At 42.6% G+C, this 19,880-nt stretch overlaps 1 protein-coding gene across 5 annotated transcripts in view; it reads left to right on the top strand.

The window, feature by feature from the left end:
- The window catches only part of ABCA1 (ATP binding cassette subfamily A member 1), a 92,022-nt gene that overhangs the window by 34,472 nt on the left and 37,670 nt on the right, over positions 1 to 19,880 (top strand). For all 5 annotated transcript variants that reach the window (XM_069002288.1, XM_069002286.1, XM_069002291.1 and 2 more), the window contains exons 6-7: positions 10,005 to 10,126; positions 14,127 to 14,318. In XM_069002288.1, coding sequence (XP_068858389.1) covers positions 10,005 to 10,126; positions 14,127 to 14,318 — 314 coding nt within the window. The remainder of the gene's footprint in view (positions 1 to 10,004; positions 10,127 to 14,126; positions 14,319 to 19,880) is intronic.

Below are 19,880 nucleotides of genomic sequence, written 5' to 3' on the forward strand. Positions count from 1 at the left end.
GTGCCTGTTCTGGCTCGTGCCAACCAACTCCTTAGAAAAGCAGCAGCTGCTGCCTACCCAACAAAATGCTACTTCAGAACAGTAGGGAGGAAAAAAAGAAAAGTGGTTTTGACACTTGATACATTATGTGAACTTGGAAGTCCCTTGTCCCGACAATTTCCATTGTAGCAGAGGCACAACTGTGAGAACATGGTCAACAGCCATCACCTATGGTGTTACCCCGCTCTGTTCCACATGCTTGGTGCCTAGCAGGTGGGGAACAGTGTGCTGTAAAGCCGGAGAACACAAATCAAGACAATGAAGTAGCCCTTTATGACCTCGAGTGTCCTCATGTACCTGGTCTTTTTCATTCTTTTTCATGTTATCTCTGCTGCTACCTTAAGGAAGTGTAAGGAATTTTACCAGTGTATCCATAGAAATGATGCATAAGACCTCTCCAGCAGTACACATTCCATTTTCTTCAGGTAATTCCTGTGCTTTGTGACTCTGGTACATGGAATCAGGTTCCTAAAGTACTAGCAAGCGCTGTTCTTCTCTGTGTCTAGAAGTAATCCAGCACTCTGTGTAAAACAGTGTGGTCCAAATGCTCCAGGGTGTATTTTCAGCCAGCAAGTTCTGTCAGTACCAAAGGGAAGGAATGGTTAGTATATTGACAGTCCAATAGAAAACCATCTGGAAGGATGAGCTTCTGAAACTACCAAGACAGGGTCTGTTGGGACCATCCTGATGTAGTGTAGTATAGTGTCATGCTCAGAATATGAGAGACATGGTTTCCAGTCAAAACTTCTTGTGAATTTGGGCAATCCTTATCTTCTAAGCATCTGTTTTTCAGTCTTTCCCAAAGATTGAGAAAGTTCTTCAATTATTTTGAAGTGCTGTTGCTCATCAATCTTTTCTTCAGTGCTGAAGTTTGAGGGTTTTATTACCATCCATTGGACTTGAGACTCAAAAGCAAACCCAAAGAACTATCCATAAGGGTAACTTTGCAATGACCAACTAAATTGAAATGTAGGGAGCAATCATGGGAGGTTGAAATAATTTAGATGTAGGTATGTTTTCAGTGGAAATAGACAGTGTTTCTAGTTAAACTAAGCGCAGTATAATGATTGGCTTATTGTTGTTAATCTTTAGCATGTTAATCTTGGTTGCTTTTACTCTTTGTTCTGAAGGTGGCTTGTACTGCAGCGTGCTAGATAAGGAGCATTAGGACTTGGCACTAAATTCAGAGCTGTCAGGTCTTCCTGAACATAGGAAAAGTAAGAGCTACTATCATCTGCTGACTGCAGACATGGTATCTTGCTAAACTATAGAATAAGTCATATGTCAGTCAGGTTCCCCGAATTTGTGACAAGTAAGAGGAACAGGTATCTTCACACCCAAGGGAGGGGTAGCTTTTTCTCTTCTCATCAGCCTTTCTGTGTAAGAAAGAACAAATACAAGTGCAGGAGAGTCGGAGTGCTTTGATCCTGGAAGGCTCTGCCTGCCATTTTGCTTACAGTTCCTCATTACCCATGCCAGTTTCATGGGAGAAGCTCTTCAAACTGGATAGGTGGTGCTGGCTGTGATAATTTTCAAGTTGGAGGGTACTACTGGATTTGTTCTACCTGCTTGTTTTGGGGATTCAGAATGATTCTCATATAAGTGTCTTCTAGTTGCATTTGAACCAGCAGTCTCACACATGCATGCTTACATAGCTGGCTTATGAGAACACTTCATTACTATTAGTAATGGTCATTTGATTAAAATGTCCAGTCCTCCTTTTTCCTGTGATTTGAATTTCCACTAAATTTAAGGTCACTTGCTCAAGTATAAAGAATTCTGGACAGGGTCCTCCTTGGTCACAGCTTATTCTTTCACCTTCTGTTTAGCTCCATGCATTTTTAATAGCATAATGCCATTCCTTATATGCTTATGTTTGCCATTAGAATAGTGGTATGTGACTGGATGTGGCCATGGCATTTGGTTTTCGGTTTCTCTATTGTTTGGGGTTTTTAATATATTTTACTTTCTGAGTAGATGTTTTGAAACATCTAAAACCTGCATCTTATGTAGGGCATTATATTCCTCATGCAGTGAAAATCAAATCCTAACAGCAAACCCTTACTTTCTGCCTCTGTAGAAGGACCCATCCTGCCCTGAGCTGGGTTTGACCTTTGGAGGACCTTCTCCATAGCCCATACCATCCCTGAATGTGTTCCATTTACCACTCCTGAAAATAATTTTGTTGTAATAATGAAGTACATTTTATGGTCACATCTGTGGTCTGTTATCTCTGTGACTGACAAGCCAGTTCAGAGGCTAAGAAATTTGCAGTTTGTCCTTATATTGTGAACATTAGCAGGAGAATTTTCAACCAGTTACAATGCCATGCAATTCGAAGCTCTGGTCAGGATCTGCTTCTTAAAGCAATACAGTGACTGTTCTTCTGATTCCTTTAAAGTTGCTTATTTTTTTTTCCACTGTTAGATGTGTAATTTCTGCATAATTTCTTTCTGCTTTTTTCATTGGCAAGCTCTATTTCTTGGCTGTCTGTGTTGATAACAGAATTTGCCTTGCAGTGGGGAAAGTCATGAGAATATCTGTTCTGTGGCATAACGCGAGGCTTAGGGAGGTGGTTGGGTGTGCCCCTCTGTAAGCAGGAGCTCTGCAGGCTGTGTTTGCCAGCAGGGCTCTGGTAACCAGACTGAAGCTTTTGACTCTGTGCCTTGTGTCTTGGCTTTCTGACGTAGAGTCTTTGTCTTGTCATGTGTATCCTACAGGAAGAGGGCTTGATGGCTTTTGGGACTTTACCAACTGCACAAAGGGATGTATTAGCCCTGTGTTTGCTGCTGGCTTCCCATGCAGGGTGGAGATGGGATCTCAGCTGGCTTAATGGGCTCTGTATGCCTGAAGTCAGTGTATCCCCAGTGAAGGCTAACTGAGGACTGGTTTGTGTGTGTGCATTAGTACATGCTGAGAGCTGTGCTTCTGCCAGAGTAATTGTGCTGGACTATATTTCAAGCTCTTCTAAGCAAAAATAGTGACTTAGAGAGGAATGGAGGTGGTCCCAATGTCACAGTCCCAAGATGAGAGGGAAGACCCGCACCTGTTGCACAGCATTCTCTCTCAGGAGAGATGCTAGCAGCTGGAGATGAGTGGCAGGCTGCTTCCTCTTGACTCACATCACCGTTTGGCATGGCAGATATACAAAGATGATGGACCCTGGCTAAGGGGGTGTTCACTTTGGTATTATCTAGTGTCTGCAGAGGCAGCACTGTTTGATGTGTGATGGCCTCAGAGAGCTATAGCCTACTGTAAAACAGGTCAGGCCATGGCTGCAGAAGGAGCAGCACTTTGTGAGCAAATTAGGTTTGTATTTTCACACTAGTAAATCCTGCACAACAGGCCTGCTGAGCTGCTTGATTTCTTCTAAGCAAATCAGGGCATGGCCGTCCAACTTTTTCACAGGACAGTTCTAGCTCTTGCCAGCATTAATAGGTACACAAGCAGCTCTGAGAGCTATTCTCACCTCACAGGGGGAAAGCTGCCCTAGAGGAAAAGAATAATTAAAACTTAGTAACTGCTTAAGAAACCAAGACCAGAAACCTTAAGAAATATTACTTTGTCATGCTTTTTGGATGTGTTGTCCAAGGTTAGGAGTATAACGAAGGCAGGTGAAAACTTGTTTCCTTGCCCAGCACTGTGAAAAGTTTGCTTTTCACATTGTCAGTCAGTGTCATTGGCTCAGTAGGGTACAGTGCAGTAGCACGGTTCACCATTAGGAGATTGTTGTTTCTTCTGGGTGGTTGTCAGTTTGCTCTGGGTGATTGTCAATTTGCAAGTTGTTCAGTCTTTGCTTTGGCTGTTGAAATTATTTGAGAGCCCATTTTCATTTTTATAGGATGTAGCTGCAGACATCTTTTGTCATTAAATCACGGTGATAGGTAATGTGTGAAAATCACACTCATTGGGTTAAAGTGCACCTGTTCAAGAGGAATACTTCCCAGATAATGAAAAATTAATACAAAGTTCCAGTGTACAAGGTAGTTATGTGGCAGCATTTGACTTGCCTGCCCTGATTGTCTCACCTTGTGAGGGTTTCCTGAAAGACAGGTTTCTAGCTGGAGTAGTGTGTGCTACTAGTAAATGCCCTCAGCTGCTGGAGCTTCAGCTCTTGGTCTCAGCTTCAGCATCTCCATGGGCTTGTGTTATCCAAATTTCCTGTTGCTGGAAGTACGACCATTGAAGAAGCAGTGCCCTGCGTGAAGCAGGCCTGTGACCAGGGTGCCTTGTGACCTTGTTCTGCAGTCATGCCTGGGCACAGTTTTGCACAGACTTGACAGCCAGCTGTGCAATCTGGCTGGGCTTTGCCTTCCTGTAGAAGTGCAGTTTTACCTGAATGGGAAATTGTGAATCTGAAGTCTTTGTACAGAGAGAAGGAAATGCCTTGTTTGCTCACTTGACATTCTTCCTTGCTTTGCTCCTTCTGTTAATTGGTGGAGATGGGTGCTGAGCTGGGAACCCACTTCTTTTTTTGTCTCCTTTGGGTGCTTGTGGAACCTTGCTGATTCTAAAGAATGAAGCTAAGGCATCCTATCCCACTGTTTCATCTCGCTGTGATGCCTTAGTTGATGTTACAAAAATGATTGGGTTGCCCTATGAGCCATCTCTGTGGTAAGAAATAAGGGTCAGAATTTAATACCAGCTTCTGTGTTACAGTGATATTTGGCTGTGATGAATACAGGCTTAGCCAAAGGCTAGCAAGTCTCCCTGGCTGCAATGGAAATAAAGAAAATAACATAATTGTTTTCAGTCTTGCATGTTTAATCAGTAGAGAGTGAAATCCCCTGATGACAAAAAGCCGTGTCTGTAGATCAGACATATTGCCCTGCTTTCCTCTTAGCTGCTGAATTAACTTCAGGAACGAAGCTCCTTCTCCCCTTTCCTTCATTTGTTTTTTGTAGGGAATTAAGATATGTGAAGCTGGGAAGTAGATCTGAATGTCACAGTGTTTTCATTGAGCTTGTTAGCTTTAAAGTGGCTGAAAACCTGCCATACTGTAGACTATGGGCACAAACGCTTTGGACAGAAACTCCACAAATTAACATTAGACCTGGTGAGCTTTTTACTCTACAGGATTGAGATAATGTTGAATACCATTTGCATGCCTTTTATTTTTAGAAAGCAGTGTTCAGGATGTGAAAAACGTAGCCACAATTTCCATGGGGTTCTGTTTTCCCACCCTATTGTTTAATTTGGAAAGACATTGCACTATTAACTTTCTGGAGGAAGGTATGAACCCTCTGCACTCCTCAGTGAAGGAAGAAAGAATGGAAAAGAAGTTTGAGAAGAGTCTTGGTCTGTAACCTGCCCCTAGAAGCTTTGGGTTTTTTTCCACTTGTCTGTAGATCTTCCCAGTATTGTTGGAAATTATCACTGTGTATTATGGGACCTGTTATGATCATACTTGTAGTAAGATCAGCAAATAAAACTGATTCCCAGCCGTGGCTTCTCTTGCACTTTGACCCACCTTTTGAGCTTGTGAAAGTAACTGGGGATGTGTTTCTGGAAAGAGGGAACTAAAAACCTGTGGCTTTTGGACCACAGATACTTCTTCACTATGCAATCAGTGTTCAGTTGTGGTCTGCATTGAACAGAGACCCCATAGCACTGATTTGCTATTGTTTTTATAATGCATGTTTTTATTTGGATGTTCATTTTAATCAGCAATATGGCAAGCGTAGAGGTTGTTTTTCTTCACTAATTCATGTGACTGTCTTGAGCTCTTTGATTACATTTTGGGTTTTGGGGGTTTTTTCTGTTATCACACAGATTTGATTCTTACGCAAGAACTGACTGGCCTACCACTGTGCCCAGGCATGAAGGTGCTGGAAAACATTAGGTTGTCAGTAAAATGCAAATCTTAACATGTAATACAGTGCTACAGTTCTGTAGGAGATGCTCTGCCATACGAAAATCCAAGAGTTTCTGGTTTTGATGCCCAGAATGCAGTCCCCAAGGTTTGTTTGAACTGCATGGAAATGAAAGACAGCTGTTCCTTTTGTGAAGACAATATCTGTGGAATGCTGCCATGTGTGATTGTCTAATCCTGACTGGTGTCTTCAGAGAGGAAGGGAAGCTTTGTGGTTAAGGCATAAGACCTCCAGGTCCGGGAGTTCTCAGTTGTGCAGGAAGCTTCCTTATGTGACCATATGAAGGATCTTTTTCCCTGTCCCACATGGGATATGGACATCTCTTCTGCCTGTTTCATGTGGATGGGTATGGTCTCCTTGTTGCATTGCCATACTGTGCCCAAACTGAAGCTAATTACAACAAAGGCATTTCAGCCCTACTAGACCTGTTGGTTTTGGGGGTTATTTGCATGGTTTATAAGCAAAGACTGTTCTCTGCTGTTGCTCCCTTGGTGTCAGAACTGAAACTGTTAAAGTAGTCTGCCATGGGGAAAAGCTGTCTCAGTATTATTTATGCTGACTATCCCACCAGTGCATCAGCAAGATGGTTCACATCAGATTTGACAGTCTTTGAGTGTGTTTGCTCAGTCTGACCTCAAGTTTATCTCCCCATTTGTGCCTAGGGCTTGGCTTGCTTGCTGGGGCCTATGGTTTTAGCCAGGAGGCCAAACCCGGGGGTGAGGGAGCATGCAGGGCTGCAGCTCCCTTGGTTTTCTGTGGAAGATGAAGGGGAGGGGAAAGGAGAGGCTGTATGTCCATGTCAAAGTACACAGAGAGATTGGTCTCAAGTGTGCTGCCTGGTGTTGTTCTGTACCCACCAGCTTGCAGTAGCTGATGGTAACGATGCTCTTGGCCACTCTCAAGCAAGAGAGGAGACATTCAAGTTATATAATGTTTGAGCTGACATTTTGTCTCATGCTTTTTGAGTAACTTGATAGTGTGTCTGAATTTTTATGGCAGGAAAATATTACAGTAGTAGGCCTATGGTGGTAAAAGGTGTTCTTCCACTCCGGGTGTTTGCATTATTAAGTAAGCTTGGTATTAGCCTTCAGAAGACTTGCCTGTTTCTTTTGTTTCCTGTTTTTGGAGGGGTTTTTTTTTTAAATAATGTTCTTTTATTTTTTTAGGCCCAAGTGGGCAAGCAGCCATCTTGGATGGGAATGGCTGTTTTCAGGAGGAAACCTCTCTTAACTCTTGACTTTTTGAGGTACCAGAGAGAGAATTTAGATGCATTGCAGTGTTTGGTGCTGTTCTGTGGTTTCATGTGTGAGCTGTTATGCATGCCTCCATGATTGAGAGGGATTGCATAAGACACTGACCCACAAGTCCTGGAAGTAGGACCAGATGGGGTGGGGGAGAAAATACATGGTACAAAAGGCTGGCTGTGTGCTTAGGGTACTGCAGACAGGACCATGGTATTGGGATTCAGTCCCTTGGTCTCACAGAGGTTTCACGTGTGGCCTTGGGTAGTGAGCACGGCCTCATGATCAGCTGTCTGGAAGCCAAACACTACCCCACAGTTTTGGTAACCTTGTTATATTTCCTTCATGGTTTACTCCAAATGATGATGAAAACTCCTTCAGATGTTTGTAGGAGCTCCTTGGAAGGCAGCATTGATTTTCAGCAAACTCTAGTGCTAAGCAAGTCTGAAAATGCTTGGCATGACAAAAAAGGCAGGAGATGAATGCTATTCTAATGCTGGACTGGTTAATTACAGCTGTGGATGATGGTGACTCTTTGTTACTCCCCCTCATGATTACAGGCAGGTCAGCAGGAATCTCAGTATAGTTCAGGTTGTGTTCTTGCAATTGCCCATAGAATATCTCCCTGACCAGGAAAATCATGCTTCTATATGCCAAAAAAACTCCAAGCCAAGCCCAGACAAAACAGACTAGCAAAACCCAAAAGCAACAGAACAATGAGGAAACAGAAAAGCGGAAGAATTATTGCTTGGCTGCCTTTTTTTTTCTTTTTCCAAAAGGCATGTGGCCCTTTAAGAGAAGCTTGAAAAATATCTTAAATGAGGACAGATTCAATGAAAAAGCTTGCAAACTTCTGATCTCTGCATGCCAGTGTGCCTTCAGGCAGCCATCCCTTTGACCATCTGACTTTCTGAACGGTTGATGATCTCACCAAAAAATAAATACGCTGCAGAAGTGTTTAGGGAGTTTGGCACATTTAGGAAGTAACCAAGGAATCAGGGTGGGGGAAGTTTTTCCTCCAGTTGCAGTGAAGCAGGGTGCTTTAGCCTCTGCTGGAAAGAAAAGGACAGTTTTATGTTTTTGCAGGAGCCAGATCTTTTCCTAGCCTTTCCCCAGGCAGGGAGTGGGGTTGATGGTTGATTTTCGGTAACAGGGTTCAGTGGAGCGTTTGCATGGCCTGCTCAAAACCAGCATATTCATGAGTGGTCCTGCTTCGTGGGAGAGAGGAGGGCGAGGGAGAAACTTTTGCCCTGGAGTAACCTCCTCGTTGCCTCAGCAGAGGCGGGTGATTTACTTTTTCGTGTGGAACAAAAAGGCAACGGGGAATTTGTAACTGGATATGTAGATGAGGGAGCAATGACCGTCAGTAACCCCGTGTACTTGCTGCCTCAAGAGCAGAGCGCGTGGTTCCTCCCCTTGCCGGCTCCTCCGCAGGATCAGGCTGGGAAGCAGAAGTGGCACCCGACCCGCCCGTCTCCCTTGTCACCTCCGGTGGCACCCTGAGTGCAGATCATGCTTTTTCCTGAGGGGGCCCATTCTTGCCAGTATCACCTGCCCAAGTTAAGCCAAACCCACCCCCTAAGAAACCAAAACCAACCAACCAAAAAGAAAAAAAAAACAAACCCCAAAGCAACCAAATTAAAAAAGAACAACCAAAAAACCCCTCCTGCAAAAGAGGTGTGAGAAAAGGTTGTTACAGCCATCCCCTATAGGAGGGGGGAAGGTACAAGCCCCTGGTTCTTCCATGTCATTACTTTCTCTTTAGAGATCATGGTTTTCCACTCTTTGCTCTGGGTTGTGGCATCGTGTCTCCTAGAGTAGAAAATAGACCATGACACCTACCTAGTTGTCTTACCTTGGCCTGGAAATCTTCACTCTGGTAAATCCTATAGGACCTGGTCTCTCACCTCCTCCTGGCATAGCTGCTTTGCTCATCACTGCTTGTTTAAGCAATGTGGAGATAGAATTGGCCTCTCTCTCTCTTAAATAAAACAGCAACAAAAACCAAACCAAAACTAAACACTGCTCCCCCTCTCAAAAAAAACCTCAACCAAACCACAAAACAAAAAACCAAAAGAACCCACACACAAAACACAAGAAAACAACCCAGAACAGTGTGAGAGTCAGCTTCTTAAGATCCAGTTTTGTGGACTTTAATACTTTGCTTGGATTATAATTTCCAGATGGTTCCCCTCTGCTGTGATGAAGGTACAAAGCCAAGAGCTGAAACACCAATGGCTTGAGAAGGTGAAGCATTTGGGAAAGGAAATGGAAACAATGCTTGCAAATGTATTTTTTAATTCCAAGTAGCTAAGATTGTTTCCTAGACCTGTGTGCTATTTTGTATCATACCTGTGTGTCTGCATATGTCAGACTTTGAAATTTATGGTAGAGTACATCAGCTATTAACATAATTAACCAAAGGCTAGTAAATCCCTCAGTGGCCCATGCACCAGTTCAGTCCCATGCTCAGTAACAACACAGGGATTAAGTGCTAATGCTGTAGTAGGTTTCAGATCAGGGGAGCAGCTTAGTGTGCCTTGCTTCTGTGTATGTATGAACAAATTGAGCTGAAGTAATGATGTTAATGGGAGTTGTTTTTGAAGGTTGATTTCTTTTCTTGTTGTTGGTTTGGGGTTTTTTTGAGACCAAAGCACCATGGATTGAAATTTCTGAAGCCTGCCAAGTTTCAGAGCACTTTACCAGCAGCTCTTCTTTTCTCTTTGTGCTATGGTTTGTGTAATTCCCTCTCCCCCATTTGTCAGCTTGACTTTTCCTGTTCAGAGATCTCACATGAGTTTCCTTTTGGCTTTGCTGTGACCAGAATGTTGCTTGTTTTGTCACTTTCCAGACCTGAAACTTCGGGATTTCCTGATTGACAATGAGACATTCTCTGACTTCCTCCATCATAATGTGTCCATGCCATCATCTGCAGTAGAGGAGCTGCTGGATGCAGGGGTCAACCTCCAGCAGGTAAAGAGTACTTTCAACTCCTAACATAATGCTTGTCTGTTGTTTGTTTAGCTGTAGTGCCAGGATCCACAGTGCTGGACCCCTCTGTGCCAGGTACCATAGAAACACGGAGGAAAATGTATTCCCTGCTTCTGTCTTTCCTCTTTTTCTCAATTTACTGTGTTATTTGATTTTGAGCTGTAAAATGGCACTGGGAACCCATGAGCAAACATTTCAACCTACCCAAGAAAATAGTACCCTCAGGCTAAACTGAATTTGTTCCTTCTGCATTTTTTTGTAATGGAAGTAAAACATTAATTAAGCTGCTAGCACTGTTCTGACTGTTTTCGGTCAATCAGCTTGGACTAGAGCAGGGTTTCTGTATCTTGCTCTGCCTTACATTCCTGTGCAGCAGAAGGAGCTATACTTTCAGGTTTGTGGCAAATGTGTCAAGACAGACACATTGTACATTACGTAGTACAAGAGTCCTGATATCCTGAGTGTACCATGATTGCAGTCATAAACGTAGGCAGTGGTGACAGTGGGCTAGAGCCTTGTCTTGCAGTGGCTGTCTGCCATTGTCAAGCTTGTAACATGTTTTTTGCTAGGCTTGATTGATTAGTTGACCAGCATCCTTTCTAATGCAGAAGCCAGAACAGACTTCAAAGGAAGACCCAGGGTTCTCTTGGAAGAGTGCAAAAGATGGTATGCAAAAGGAGGAGGAAATCCATTTTGCTCCTCAACTCCAGATCAGATCTTTTCATTGAAGTGGAATGGATTAATAGTCCTTTTAGTCTTTGTTTTCCTGTAGTTACAGATGCTGTCCTGCAACTGCATATCTGTTTCAGCGCAGTTAGATAAGTTATCCTACAAATTAAGGATACATTCTACTAAAAAATGTAAAGCAGAGAAAAAATTCTTACCCATTTTAGGCTGCATGCTTTGTTTTACTTGAATCCAATTTGCCTGAAATTCAAGCTAGATTAAGACAGAATCATGCTACAGATGATTCTAGAAGGGTAACTGGAAGACTGCAGCAATAGCATTCTAGGCATTCTCCCAAAGTTAGTGGAGAGGCAGAAAGATTTTCAAACAGGCGAAAAACCTGACCTTACATTGTGTGACTGCCATAGTGTATTGGTTGTATAATGGAAGGACAAAAAAAGCTTAGCTTTTATCTACATAGTGTGTCAGAAGGGTGGTGAAAGGCTGGTCAGTCAGCTAGTTCTTCCTTGAATGGTTAAAGCTGTGTTCTTGCTTATGTAATTCTTGAGCTGATTCTGCTAGAGCACTGGGAATGATGCTGCTAAGTCATAGTAGCATTTTGTGCTCAGGGATGGCAGGAAGAGCTAATCTGAGCAACAGGACACTAAGCTGCAGATAAGTGGTCCACCAAATTTTGTCTGAGCACTTTTCTAATACAGATGGTAACTAGAGATGCAGACCTCTCCCTTCCTGCAGAATGACTTTATCTGACTCACAAAATGGATGTCTTTGATTTTGCTGGAGATCTGGTTTGGAGAACTGACCTCTCTGCTGAGCTGACTAGTGACTTCAGTGTTAATAAGGCATTATTTGCTAGGTCTCTAAATGAGTGGGTCACAGATTCATTCAGAAGTCATGCAGTAGAAGGGCCTATCCAGACTATGCTAACTTTTCACAGCAAATACAGCCCTCTTCTGCAGTCTTTTGGTGTCCTGGGGTTATTCAACAAGGCCAGAAGTTATGATACACAAGTCAGGACCTGAAGTCACCAAGGAGGTGGGACTGTTCAGTGGTGTTGCTGTAATGACAGCACTCCAGCATGTCAAGCAGGGTTGTGTATCCGACATACTGAAATTAGTGCAGAAGGTTAAAAGCAATCAAAGCCTTGTCTTGATGGGTATGTTGCTTCCTGGGGCAGAGTGGCTCAGCCTTCTGTTTTTCCAGTCGTGGCAGGTGTGCTCAGAAGGGTGTGGGATTTGGAAGGTGCCTGGGTCAGCAGTGGGCAGGCAGCTATGTAATCAAGTCTGGTATGCTGCTGTTGTCCAGGTGTGGCCAGACAGCTCTTGTGTGGCTTGGAGGCAGGAGTAGGTCCTGTCCCTCTGAAAAGTTGAAGGCACAATGAGGTCCTGGGCCAGTGCTGCAGCATGATGCACTGAATAGCAGTGAGGAGTAAATAGTAATGGGCAGTGCATATTCTGCTTGGAACAAATCTCTGTTTCATGAAGCAGAAAAAGTCCCAAGAAGAGAATGATATGACCTGTAAGGACAAAACAATTACCTATGACTACTTTCAGGCATGAGCTTGGCATCTTGAGAGTCCTTAGGGGATTTAACCTGTCATTTAGGATTTATTTTTGTCTGCTGAAGACACCACGGGTTCAGGTGACTGCAAGTGGATACAGAACTTGCTGACTTGGTGAGACTGGGTGCTTTAGTTTGGGGTGGATAGGCAGAGTGTTTTTCCTAAGGTCTCATGCTGTGGAGCTCAGTCCTTGAAATGGGCAGCTTCTCTCCAAAAGAATTTAAAATCTGGGTGAAAAAGGTGGACATTTTCAGAATGGTGAAAGGTTGGTCACCTTCACTTTTTGTGAGTGAACACTGAGGCACTGTTTTTTCTGTAAGTCCACCCAGGGAAGCTTGTTTAGACTCATTCTGGGAGTGTTATTTCAGTGCCCCACAAATATCTCCTTTTCATCATGGCTATAACACTGGTAGTAGTATTTCTGCTGGCAAAAGAAAAAGGCACCCCAAATTTTTCAAAAGGCCAGCCTTTTTGATGTGAGAGCTGGGTTTATGGCATTGAAAGATCATATTTTTGGCATATGGACACAGACCAAAGTTAAAGGTTTGCATGAGTATTGCATTAAAAACCTCTTCTCTCTCCTGTCAGCTCCATTTGCTTGTTTTCTGAATGTAATGCACTTTCCCCCCCAGATTGTGCATACCCCTTTGATTGTGATAGACAACAAATTTCAGACTTACCAGCCTGGTTCATGAGCTGCTAACTCTTCTGGAATGTAGATCAATCCTCCTTAGCTGTTGTTGTAAGTTGGGCAATGCACACCGAGTCTTACGAAATGACAGAAAGAAGACATTAAGAGTACAGCTGCTGTTACCTGTGCATTTACAGTAAAATTGTTGCATCTGTCTAGCCCCAAGGCAAACAAAAATTTCTTTCCAATAGTAGACTCTGGATTTTTCATTGTTTATCACCTTCAAGAAGTATGCAGCTTTTTGACATGCACTTTGTTGTTCAGCAAACATGAAGTTGGTAAATGACCTTATTAAAAGAATTTGTTTATCAGGCCTGAAAGGGTTTGGTGATAACTGAGAGGGATTTTATCAATTTTGTTAATAAGGTGATTGCTTGTGGATTAGGAAATGTTATTGACAAGCAAACCATTACCTTAAGAAAAATATGCCTGTGAAGGAAGACTAGGATCTTATCTCATTTGTTGCAGCTAGTAAGATAACTTTTTTTTGCTGATACATTATCTGCTCAAAAACACTGCAAAATGTTTGTCTCAGCAGTTACTGAGTAGATACTTTAGAGTTAAGAGTGATGATTCTGATTCAGAACTGCATAGAAAATGTGGCTGGCAGATACATCTGAGTAGTTTGGGACATAGGTCTTTTGCCCTTCACATAGATTTGCCAGACTTGTGTCTGGTCACAAGCCTTGTTTTCGTCTCGGTGGCTCAGTTCCCCGAAGACTGAACATTAGGCAATGCATGTACCCTTGGCTGGAGGAAATGGCTGCTGTGGAGGACAGGATCACTGCTGCTTTGTGCGTATTTGCAGGGAAGTTAAGAGAGACCTGCCTCCCCCAGGACTTCTCTCCCATGTTCTCAGTAGGGAAGGGTTTTTCTTGGAACTGAGTTGCATATGAATCAGGACAGCTCAACCTGTAGAGAAGAATGCCCCCTCACCTCTATCTGGAAATGTTATGAATGGTTTGCTTTGTCTAGGCAATAACCAGTTTTTTGGTTGGAGCCTTAGATGAAGGGAGACTTACATGCTTTCCCCGCTTTTGTAGGTCATTGTGTCTGGTTATCGAATGCGACTGCAAGATCTCTGCAATAACTCAACATTGTCTGAATTTCTCACCATCCAAAATCAGACAGCAGCCACAGACTCTGGAGCCTTCATTTGCACCTTGTCAAAGGAAAAACTCCATGCAGCTGAGCAAGCCTTCCGTGCTAACCTTAATCCTTTGAAGCCTCTTCAGGTGAGTTCGCTGGCCCCACCTGCGAGAGTCTGTCATTGACACAGTGATATTTTCCAGGGCTTTCAGTCTAGGAACTCATCCCTGCATTTGCAGAACTGCTTAGAGGCAGATAGAAAGAAGAAAGATGGTCGGTCTTTGTCACGGGGGCATGAACAACATTGCTTCTTCCTGTCATTCTTACCCTTCCTGTTCAGTCTGCTGCTTGTAGAGCATAAATGTGTGTGGTCCACAGTTCAGTTTTAAAAGGAAAGTCTTTGCTGTGTCGTAACAAAAAGGCTCTTGGTTGTCCCTTTGTTTTAGTCAAATGTTGTATCTTGGCAGGAACAAGCCTAGATATAAGACTGGCTTGTGCTGAGCGCTAAAACCATCGCACTCTGCCCTTAGCATGGCGCCACTGAGTGCAGAAGTTTCTAGCCATTGACAGCACACAGCCTTTAAGCAGGTTTAAATCATACGAAGTAGAGTCAAGTTTTAAAGTCCTGTTTCAAAAATTAACCAAATGAATGGGTATTGGGGGAAGAATTCATTGAACTTAAAGAACATACATTATTTACAGGATGACTGGAGACTAGAGCAGACTTGGATCTAGGACAATCCAGTGATGTTTTGCTACAGATCAGCAATATCTGTTAAAATATAGAAGTTTGAGGAATTCAGTGCTGGAAATAACAGTAGAGTGAAGAAAGGACCACAGAACCCACTCTGTTACCCACTAAAACAAATATTCTATTGTTTGCTGGGTGAGTTTTCAGATTTGATGAGCCTTTCAGTACTGAAAGTCATGTACCACTTGCTTGGCTTTGTCCCCAGTCAAAGAGGGTCATTATCAAGTACTGGAATCATATTACTCTGCTGCACAGTACGTAGCGGTCAGTGACTTCTCTCCACAGCTCGTCTTCTGTTTTCCCCATGTCCTCCATCTGCACTTTCTTTACTGCTGGAAGAGCAAGACAACCCATAAGCATTAAGAGATGTAGTAACGACACTAGAATTGTGACAAAGATGGGCTGTTCAGAGAGGAATGCCTATAATTAGTTTCCTGTCTTCAGTTGTATGTGTATGTTCACATATATACATAATTTTACTTTAAACCATTCAAAGATGCTAGAATTTTGGGATCTTAAAGGGAAGAAAATAGCCAGCTATTGTACCACTCAGAATTGGTTTTCTGGGCTCTGTGGAGACTCTCTTGCTTTTTTTATTTACAGAAGCTTCTGCAGTGTAGCTGACAGAAGCAGGTATTGAGTGTGTCTGTGTCATTAGGTCTGTATTGTTTGTTGGTGAAAGGAAACAGTCATAAGCCACTCTGTGCCTCTTGGCAGCAGCAGTATCGATTTAAGACATTATGTGCAGCTTTGGGGGGGCTTCTGAGAGGCTGGGTCATGATCTTGTCTTCAAGGGGAAAAAAGCTGGAGTCCAGAAGCCAGCAGTTCTAAACCTGCTGTGCATTGTTGTCTGGTAAAGGTCCACAGTTTTCCTCAGAAGTGTGTCACAGTGTACCCTCTAGTTAAGCTGCTGTAATGCATCAGTGAATGAAACAGAAACTAACTGGCTTCAATGTGGCCAGGCAAAATGGATAAATTAACTGTAGGATCACAACCAACACATTTGAAACTTAGTGTCTTTAGAGGCTAGAAAGCACCCTGACCTGCAGTAACATCTTTGAACAAAGAGAGAACTTTCTGCTCATGAACAAAGGAGGCTTTTGATGCAACTTATTGAAGGCACTGTGTGTCAAATCTTGGACATGCACACTGAAGATAGCATGCTCTGTATCTACTACAGAGTCTGTAAACCAATGCCAACAATTTGTCCAGGGATTAATTTTTATTTTTTCGTTTCATCTCTTTGATGTACTTCATAGCAAGGCATTTCAGTAAGCAAAGTAAGGGCCAAGTCAAATGGAGATGCAACAGTGATTTAGAGACAGGTTTTTAGCTTGTGTAATTGGACATGAGCTTCACTGGTTGCACTGTTTTGCGATTTATGGAGAGGCAACATCTTAGTGCAAGAAGGTTAATACAAGGGCTTGCAACTGTGTGCAAGAACTCTGTAAATTCAACACCAAGGGCTTGAAGTGTATAATGGAAATTTGTGCCTCTCTGATATCTGGGCAGTGAAGTGGCTAGGGTTTCTTGAAATGTCTTAATACATATGACTTAGCCTGGCATCCACCTGTTTGTTTTTGTCCCTGTGCATTCCTGTTTGTTACTCCCTCTGCAAGGTGATGCAGTAAATTTCATCAGGGAATTGATCCGGATTAAAAGTCTCTGACCTGATTGTATGTTTATACAAATATTTATGCTGAAACTTGAAGGGGAGGGTGCAGGATTGAGAGCCCTGTGATCAGGGAGTGAGTGCGTGGGCTGAGACCCTGATGATAACACCTAACTTCTGCTGGCTTAAAGTGTGTGTGCATTTGTAGCCTTGGGGAAACTCTTAAGTGTTCTAAGTAGCTCACAAAAATGCAGTAATTGCTAGCAAATTATGGACAGATGAAGGTTTTAAAAAAGAAATTAAAGTGCTTGCATAATGAAATGCATGAGCTTGAAATGTCACAGCACTGTTAAGTTTTTTTAAAAAGAAAGGTAAGGAATGAACACTTTACATACCTGCTCCTTAGTTTTATCCAGAATCTAGAGTGTTGCTCAAAGGACAGTGGTACAGTTAAGACAAGAACTTCTAATTAAAATTTCACACCAGGATTCTAGCTCTGTCACTGATCTTTTGTATTACTTCAATTTAGCCTGTTCTGTAATATGAGAAAACAGAGCCAAGCACATTGGAGGTATGGTAGGGAGGTTAAAGTGTGTCTCCTTACTCTTTTTTATGTAAGAACCTATTTGAGGCAGACTGTTTGGATCAAAACCCAGCAGAAAATCTGGGTGTGATCACCACCCGAAGGTGGAGGATCAACTTTCCTTATTCTGAGTCTTCACTCCACTAGAAGACAAAAGTGTTTCAAAAAGTCAGATTCCCTTTCCCATCATCTATGTCTTAGCCTGCGTCCCTTCTCTGAAGCCTTTTGACCAACAATACTACTGGACATAGAACATGTTGTACAAGCTTGCTGTGTGGACACATCACCTCTTCTTGAGGCTTGCCTTGCACTGGGTGAGTGAGACTGAGGCAGGAGAACCTGGTTTGAGAACAACAATGAAGCAGTACATCTGACTGCATGCATGCAAATTTCCTTCCTGGCCTTCTCCCAGTGGTAGGCCAGCAGTTGTCCCATGGAGGAACTACCCAGTTTGGGAAAACTAACAAGAGCAATGACAGTAAGTTCCCAGCCATCACAATGCAGTCCAGTGGGACATTTCTGACTGTCTTGTATTACAGAAGTACCTGTTTGTATTTCCGTCTGCAAATCTCCCCAGTTTTGAATGCGATTTGGTGGGGGGGAAGGTTAAATGACAATTCAGATTGCTCATGTGGGGTTTCATCTCTTGGACAGCACTGCCTAAGAAGGGCTTTGCCATACTCACTTCCAGTGGTATGGTTCTGTAATAAACCATAAATATCCTGTGGCTTGTGTAGTGCAGTGGTCCTTGAAAGAGTGTGGTTGAACACATGAAAATCCAATTGTTTTTTCTCCCTCTGTAATACGGGTGGTATTTTGTCAAATGGTTACCATGAACTAAGCATTAAATAATAAATGCATTGCAGTTGAAAAATGGCTTTTAGTAAATGTCTCCTAATGTAAATATGTGCTGCAACTGAACTCATAGCTTTCCTTGGTGTTTTGAGAGCATTTTCAGTCAAGCACAATATCATCCTTTTAAGCAGCAGTGGCTTGAGACTTCCACTCTCAGGAAACAAAAGCAGAAGCTTAAAGCGCATGATTTTTCTGCAGAGGCCAGTGGAAAGTTTCTGCTAAGATCAGTATGAAGTTGTAATAACTATTTCAAAGCAAATGTGGCAGAGTAGTCTTTATTAAGCAGAAACAGTTAGCTGTATGATGCAGACTGAATTTTGGCTTAATTTTTTGATTTCCCAACACTTTAAACCCATGCATTCTCATGTATGTTAAAGAATCAGATTGTCCATGCCCTGTAAGTCTCACATGAATTTATTCAAGGCTTGTCTGTCAACTCCAGCCATCTCAAGTACTTGTCACTAGAGTAAATCTTGTAGCATGCACATACAAGCACAAAGAGTCCCCCCCAGTGCACTCAGTATATAATCTGAGTATACTCAAGAGTGTTATAATGTTGGCTGTCCCAAAAGACAAATTTAGTGACTTGCTAGCCACTACGACAGTAATCTTAGAGGGCAGTTGTGTTCAAAACCTGTTAGAGCTTTGTCTTTCCACAGTGTGCCTAGAACAGACAGGTGATGTTTTTGCAGCACATTACCAGTAAATGAGTCATTGCTCTTCCCAGTCCCAAGATGTAGTGCAGATACCTGCTAAAGACAGTCTCACAGTAGGAACAATCTTCCTGGATCTATCCTGAATCTAGAGGTTTCTTATTATGTAATTAACTATGTAGTGAGTTACTACAAAGATGTATATTACAGGGGAATTAATGACATGCTCATCTCTTCAAAGAAGACTGGCCCTTGTGACTGACTTTTTTTTGTTTTTGTCTCTGGAGATGACTTGTGAGAGGCTTCCTGACTGGGCTTTGAGGTTCAAGAAGTGGTAGAGGGAGTAAAATTTCCTCCATATCAATGATACTATTGCAAGTTCTGGTGACAAATGACCTTGAAGTGATATGAATTTGTTAGGGAAGAAAGGTCAGGGTGTTGTGTATGAAAGGATAGATGGGTACTCCTCACATTTCAGCATAAGGTTTGCAAGCTCCTTGAATCACCTAAGACTTACTTAGGAGGTCATGAAAAAGTCCTGTTAAGCTCAGTGTCCTTGACTGATAGTCCAGCAGTGGCCTGTAATGGACGCCCATGAAAGGGTGCAGCCACTGTGCACTATGGAACAACATTTCCTCAGTGTAATGTTCTTCAGTAGTTTGCAACCCAGACTTTCTCAGCTACTCCTGGGATCTTGTTGTTTAATGGAATTTGGTAAGACTTTTACGTTCAATGAATTCTTTTAAGTCTTTCTCAAACTCAACACTTTGAGCATTGCATAGAGTCTACTGATTTTTTCCATTTTGACTAAGTATATGCAGAAGCTCATTTGGTTTTGTTTTAAACTGATCATTTCACTGGAAGTTCTCTAGCCCTATATGATGAGGCACAGTGGGCAATCATCACATTTCCATTCCCCATCTCACTTTTAAGTCTACAGACCTTTGTCATAACCTCTGTTTGTCCTTACACGTCCCATTGGAAGAACTGTGGTCTATTGTTCTTCCCTCAAAAGCCATTCTTACCTTGAATCATGGCCTTTCTCTGTACTTGAGTTCCTTCAGAGATGGAGAACCCAAAATTGCACATGGTACTTGAGAACCAGGAGTGCATTGTAGATTTATATTGATGTTGATCTGTTTTATCACTATGTTTCTAAGATCTCTTTTTTTTGAGTGGCAGTATCTAATTCAGAGCCACACAAGAGGTATCTTAAGGTAGCACTGTCTTTTCTCCATGTATTTTACTTTGCAG

The sequence above is a fragment of the Aphelocoma coerulescens genome (assembly GCF_041296385.1).
Source record: "Aphelocoma coerulescens isolate FSJ_1873_10779 chromosome Z unlocalized genomic scaffold, UR_Acoe_1.0 ChrZ, whole genome shotgun sequence".
Taxonomy (NCBI): Eukaryota; Metazoa; Chordata; class Aves; order Passeriformes; family Corvidae; genus Aphelocoma; species Aphelocoma coerulescens.